Source organism: Triticum dicoccoides, chromosome 5B (genome assembly GCF_002162155.2).
Source record: "Triticum dicoccoides isolate Atlit2015 ecotype Zavitan chromosome 5B, WEW_v2.0, whole genome shotgun sequence".
Lineage (NCBI taxonomy): Eukaryota > Viridiplantae > Streptophyta > Magnoliopsida > Poales > Poaceae > Triticum > Triticum dicoccoides.
Window position 1 is genome coordinate 37,012,244 of NC_041389.1, and position 6,167 is coordinate 37,018,410.

General features: G+C 45.5%; 1 protein-coding gene across 1 annotated transcript; it reads right to left on the reverse strand.

The window, feature by feature from the left end:
• Positions 1–1,782: 1,782 nt before the first annotated feature.
• LOC119305085 (protease Do-like 5, chloroplastic) lies at positions 1,783–5,688 on the reverse strand. The gene is made up of 8 exons (XM_037581701.1): positions 5,461–5,688; positions 5,204–5,368; positions 4,565–4,627; positions 4,338–4,427; positions 4,119–4,241; positions 3,861–3,948; positions 2,859–2,933; positions 1,783–1,957 (listed from the first exon to the last, which is right to left on the reverse strand). Exons 1-8 carry the CDS (start codon positions 5,671–5,673, stop codon positions 1,848–1,850), a joined length of 927 nt encoding a protein of 308 aa, XP_037437598.1. The 5' UTR covers positions 5,674–5,688; the 3' UTR covers positions 1,783–1,847.
• Positions 5,689–6,167: the final 479 nt, after the last annotated feature.

The following is a 6,167-nucleotide window of genomic DNA, read 5'->3' on the forward strand; positions in this document are numbered from 1 at the left end:
AACTGGCGGCGGTTGGCTCCACCTTTCCTAACCCTGGAGATGAAGCTCAATCAGGGAGCCTGGCCATGCCTCCCTTGACGGAGACAAACGATTTGCTCCTTTCATCTTAGAGCTCCATACAATAGGTCTTATCGTACCTTCTAGCAGCCTCAAAGCAAGCACTCATTCTTTTCGCGAAAAGGAGAGCTTTATAAATTAGGCAGAAATTTTGCTAGAAGCCTCAAACAAGCACTCGTTCTTTTTTGCCGAAATAGAGCTTTATAAACATTGCCTCTCTGTTCTGCCCTCTGACAGGCCACGGAATATGCGAGTTTGCACGGTGTCGAAAAATGGGCGTGTTCTACAAGTGAAAAAAGGATCAAACTGGTGGCCTAAAAGAAGTTCAAACTGTTGAGAACTTGGAAGCTCTCGCCCAGGTGAACTTTCCTTGATGATGCCTTGGACGTGTGACAATACGAGCTGAAAGGGATAAACATGATCAATCTGGGATTTTGAAGCGGCCAGCCTCCCAATAATGCAGCAGAAAGAGATGGCCGGCCGGTGGGCCGTAGAAGAATCTACACCGCCGGTGGAAAAAGGCTACTTGGCGGCGGAGTCCGGGAGAAAGAGTCGGACTCAGATGTACTGTACTGTTCTCTCGACCCAATTGCACGTACATGCCTTCAAGGAAAGGGGTGTGCATGCATTTCCTGCAAGGGAAAACTGACGTTTGGTTGTATGGTTAGGGTGGTTGTCCTATCAGGATCAAGGATCAACCCAATACCCTCAAACGATCTCACTCAAGTTGTGGAAGCCCCTAGACTAGCCACCTTAGGCCACCATGGATTCAATCTAGGAATTTCACAGCACGCGGTATAACTCCGGCAGGGAACAGAAAAAAATCCTACGAGACACAGAAGCCAGAATTAAAATTCTACGAAACAAAGAAGGCCGACATTATTTCGCAAAAGGAATACCAAGCTTGGAGTCAGGCAACCCCTGCTTTTTGAGATGAGACTGATTCTTGGTCTTCCTGATGGGAACAGGAAGGAGCATCAGCCAATAAATCAGATTTCCTTTGCCTTAAGTTGCTTCTTCACAGGTGTTGACTGGCTAGCTTACTCATGTAGTCATGAGCGCTGTACTTTCGATGTGACCTGTGTACTGTATGCAACTCCAGCTTCATTTCTTTTCTCTGAGGTCCTTAGCAACGATCACCTTCTAACCTTTTTACACTCCAGTCATTACTAAGTTTTTTTACATGGAGAGAAACAGAGGATACTCCCGAAATAAACAACTTGGGCTCTTGTAACAAGACGCCAGTAGGCCCAGCCTAAGAGCCTCGACATCTGGGCCAGACTTAGGCTCCTCTTTTAGCCCAAAACCCAAAAAAACCTCAGAGCTTTTTTTTACAATTTTTTAAAATGGGTATAATCCTTCATTGATTATTCCGGAAATGATTTATTTATTAATTTTAAAATTATGAAAAGTAGCCATTTTCCTGGCCTGGGCCCAGGCTTGGCGTCTTCAGGTCCGACTTTACACGGCCCGGCCCTTCCCGAAACAAAGCTTCGCCCAGTCAATGCCCAGGTTTGTAGCAAACAAATGCTTGCTGGAAAGACCATCATTGCTATGAGACTCATTTTGTTGGTCCAACTCTCTCACATCAATATTTTGCTACAGTATTATTTGTCTTACTAAGGCTCTAGTATTGGAGAGCCTGTTACTATTGATGGGACGAGATATTATCTTTCATCTTACCAGAACCTCTTGAAGAAGCATCATTGAGCAGATGGCAGTAAAGAATGTAGCAAAGAGACAACTTGCATTGATTGAACAGAGAATGTACATCGGAGCTAATTAAATGTTTAATAAAACCTGTTGCTCACATCAGTTCCATACACTATAAGATTCGGTACCGACCGTACAACGGTGTCGATAGGGATGGCGAAGTTCACCCCAGATGAAATCCCAGATCCTGCGAACACAAAGACACGAGGATCCGTCAGTGTGCAGACAAGCTTTCACTTCAGTATATCTGCTGCACTGAATCCTGCACACTGAGAGATGGTCCATTGGTGGCTGTACTACACGTAGCTCTACATTTAAGTTGTGAGATCTGCCCCAAGAGTTATGTGTGCCAGAAGCAGGGGTAGCATCATGTCAATCTAGGTACGTACATATCAAGCTGGCGATCTATGACTACTACTCCCTCCGTTCCAAAATAGATGACCTAACTTTGTACTAAAGTTAGTACAAAGTTGAGTCCTCTATTTTGGAACGGAGGGAGTAGTTTCTAGCCGGTACAACCAATAGGTTTGACGAAGTTGCTGTGCACCTATCATTAAAGGAGTGAAAGTGATCCACCGCACCATCTATGGAATGAAAATAGTGTAATCTGGACAACGAATGTGCTTGAGTTTTGTAGAAGAAGAAAAATCTAGCTTCCCGGAGAACTAAGGCAGAAAATGTAATAGCTTAACAATGGTGTAAGACACTTTGCCTACCGCCTAGGAAATATCATGAAAGGGAGAATAAATATTGATCTTGACATTCTGTTAACCATTCCTTTCCTTTTTTATTTTTTTGAACAGAATATTTCATCACAGAGAAAACAGGGCTTAATAGAAGAATTCACAAGGCATGAAGTTGCATTGCTTCGGTTAGTGCTACAATATGTTAACAGAAGATACTCAAGGATTAGCACATGCTTATTGCAAATATTATTCGCTACTTGATTTCATTGTGCAAAAATAAAACCTATTCTAAATCATGCCATGTGACAAAAGGAAAGCCGAGGCGCCACAATAGTCAAGACAGACAACAGGAGGGAAAACAAAATATCTTCAGCAATCCATCTTTTGATATTGAGGCAATACCTTTACGTGTGAATGTAGCTGTATTAACTCCAATTACATGGCCATAAGAGTCAATTAGTGGGCCTCCTGAGTTACCTGTCGATATTAGAAAATTTTGTAAATAACATTATATATTATTCAATGCATGTTAGAGGTCACATTGAGCTTATGTGGTCAATGAACTGTGCACAATGAAGAACGGGACTAAAGAAACGAAAAAAAAAATGGAACATAAGTGATAAGAGGAACAGTAGAGAGTAGAGACTGTAGAGTAAGAAGCACATAGTTACACCCCAACTTTTTTGAGGATTAATGGGCTGGTGCCTACTAAACGGTAGTTTATCACGCTGAACCACGAGATACGCACACTGAAAATTTGATCTCTCCCTTCAACTAAACGTGCTTCTATGGCTTTGTATGTGTTCTTTTAAAAGCAAGAGGAGGTTGGTGTAGTATGCCTGTGATGTATTTCTACGTATGGAGGGATGCAAATTACAATCCAACTTGACAGCCCCAGAAGGTGCCTATCTCCCTGCAGTCGGAACACATCACAAATCCTTTTAGTAGACACCATATCTAGTATAGGTAGACCTTAGCAGACTAGCAGTGTCTCCACAGCTGAATCTCAACCTTAACTAGACTATTGTCAACTTATATACAGAAAATATATCAAGAATTTCAGTACAGTTAAGATCAGGACAATGGAGCCGTCAGTCCACTGACTAGCCAAGGGTATCAAGAAAAAACCTCCTGACTTCTCTTTCCTAAAATCTCATTGAGAAAGTTATACAGGAGAGATTTAGTTAGGGTGCATTTTGGGTTTTAATTCCTGGATCTCATCCACCAAGAAGGATTACGCGTTTGAGCCAAATAGATTCAGCCATGCTGTCCCAAAAGGTTACTGTCTAAACTCTAAAGAACAATCCTTGACCAGCAAGTTATTATCCATAGTTCCATACAATATAAATGTGCACCCGTGTAATTTACTGGCAATGCATGATATGCAGTGAAGCAAGATATTACCAGCATTTATAGCAGCATCTGTCTGTATGGCCCCACGAATCACCCTCCCATTGGGAGATGGTATCTCCCTCCCCAGTCCACTAACCACCTATAGGATACTTCAGATCACAATCAGATAATCAGAATACTTCGACATATCAAGGGAGCTTTAAAATTATTCAAATTCCCTGGGTGCATCCATCTTGGAATGATGAACCTCTGGTAATTTAAGAAGTTGGTATCTAAAAAGAAAAATGGATAATTTCAAGGTGGCATTACCCCAGTAGTTAGGGTGTGTTCATATCCTAAAGGGTTCCCAATAGCAAAGCAGCTCTGCCCAACTCGCAAGCCCTGTGACGTGCCAAGCAGAGCAGGCCTCAACTTATCACCATCCACATCAACCTGCAGAACCAATCTGACTTCAAAGAGTGAAACATGGAACCAACTTCATATCATTGCAACTACACTATTCCAGCCAAAAGAAGTACAATTACAAACCTTCAGAACAGCAAGATCATATGTTGGATCATATCCTATTAGCCTCCCTTCCTTCGAGTAACTAGTACCACTTGAATCCTCCAAGAACACCTAAAAACCCATTAAACAATGGCTAAAAAAGGCATAAACAACAACAGTCTCTCTTCTCTATCTAAAAATGTCGTAAAAGGCAGAACCGCAGAACTACTATCTTTAATGAGTAGATTGTAAGAACGAAAGGGAGAAACCTTGCAGCGATGAGATTCGGATCCATCCCCAGCTAATTTTGCAACCACATGGTAATTTGTCACCTGATGCACCAACATAAACAATCAATTAGAAATTTCAACAACAGATTAGATGATTCAAGATGAATAGTATTCCCGCAGTGTGTTCTAGCAAAAGACAAACATTACATGGAAGTTCAAAGACAAATAGTTAATGAAAAGCCTTGCGGTATAACATGATTACAAGTACGGCTCTATCAAAGTTTTAAGAATCGATTTAAATTAGTGAAATGTATCTAGTTGCAGACATAAAAGTAAAGTACTAGTGCAATCCAAACTAAGTCCAGAGAGATCAAAGGTTCCACACTCAAACGCTGAAAGCCTGCATCTGCACAAGCAAATAAAACCCCAGAGTAGGAAAACTACAACCGAAGACAAAAGCAAAAACTGCACAAGGGGGGAAATGCCACCGGAATTGCCAATTTTCGTACTTGTGCGGTACCAGATATCATTGAGATGTCAACCGAGCTCTAGTTCTATCACTAATTCGCATCAAACAGTAACGAAATCGCACGCGCAGCGTCCCACGCTGCCCGCTCCCATTTTATCTGAAGCTCGATAAAACTGAACCCAAAGGGAAGGAAAAATGAAGGTGCTCACAATGTGGCCCAGGGAGTCCCACACGAAGCCAGAGCCGGTCCCCTCCACCGTGGCGCCCCCCTCCTCGTCCTCCACCGGCTGCGCTCCCCCGCCGTCACGTCCCCGCGCCCGCGGCGGCGGGGCGACGAGGAGGTCCTTGATGAACACCACCGACGGCGTCGCCTCCTACATACGGTGACAGACAGAGAGAGGTAGTTTAGGGTTTCGCGAAATGCTCTGGCGAAGCGGGGACCAGGAATTGGGGATGCTGATGGCACCTCGAAGAGGCGGACAACGTGGGGCTCGTCGACGTCGTCGGGCTCGGCGCGGGCGGGCCGCGGAGGGGGCGCGGCGACGGCGAGCAGGAGGAGCGCGGCGGCGGTGGCGCGGCGGGTGGGGGAAGGGGCTGGTAGGTGTGGGGTCCGGTGCGTCGGCGGGGGTGGGGGTGGGGGTGGGCGGAGGAGGAGGCGGAGCAGCGGCTGGAGCGCCATGTCGCGTCGAGGGGAGAGGCGCTCGTTCGTTCGTTCCAAGCGCGCCCGCTATCTGGTGCGTGGGGCCGGGAGTGAAGCGTACGCGGGCAACGTCTGTTTACGCCTTCCAGGTCGTAAAGCGGGCAGACCTATTTTTCTTTTCGTCTTCAAAAGTTTTGGACACCGATAACTGCCACAAGTGTGGATTGTAAGGTTTAGTGGCACACGATTCGTTCGGCAACAATGCTTGCCAGCTCGCACACCCCCATGCGGGCGCAGCTGCCAGCGCCCGAACGATCAGGCAGCCACATATGTGGCCCGCACACCATCGTGTGGCAGCAATTGCCAACGCCCGCACGTTTACCTCTGGCCCCGCTCCCCTAACCCCTCCTCCAACCCCTTCGTTTACCTCTAGCCCTGCTCGTCTCGTTCCTCTCCGTTCTGCACCCAAATCGCCATGGCAAACAAAGGTCGACTACGCCAAAAATCGTAGACCAAGAATACGTCAACGAACC

What these genes read in the sequence shown, in the direction of transcription:
- LOC119305085 (XM_037581701.1), bottom strand. Translation starts at nt 5,673, where the DNA reads ATGGCGCTCCAGCCGCTGCTCCGCCTCCTCCTCCGCCCACCCCCACCC. An exon ending in CCGAATCTCATCGCTGCAAG is followed by an intron (nt 4,428 to 4,564) that starts GTTTCTCCCTTT and finishes ATGGGTTTTTAG; the next exon opens with GTGTTCTTGGAGGATTCAAG. An exon ending in ATGATCTTGCTGTTCTGAAG is followed by an intron (nt 4,242 to 4,337) that starts GTTTGTAATTGT and finishes TTGGTTCTGCAG; the next exon opens with GTTGATGTGGATGGTGATAA.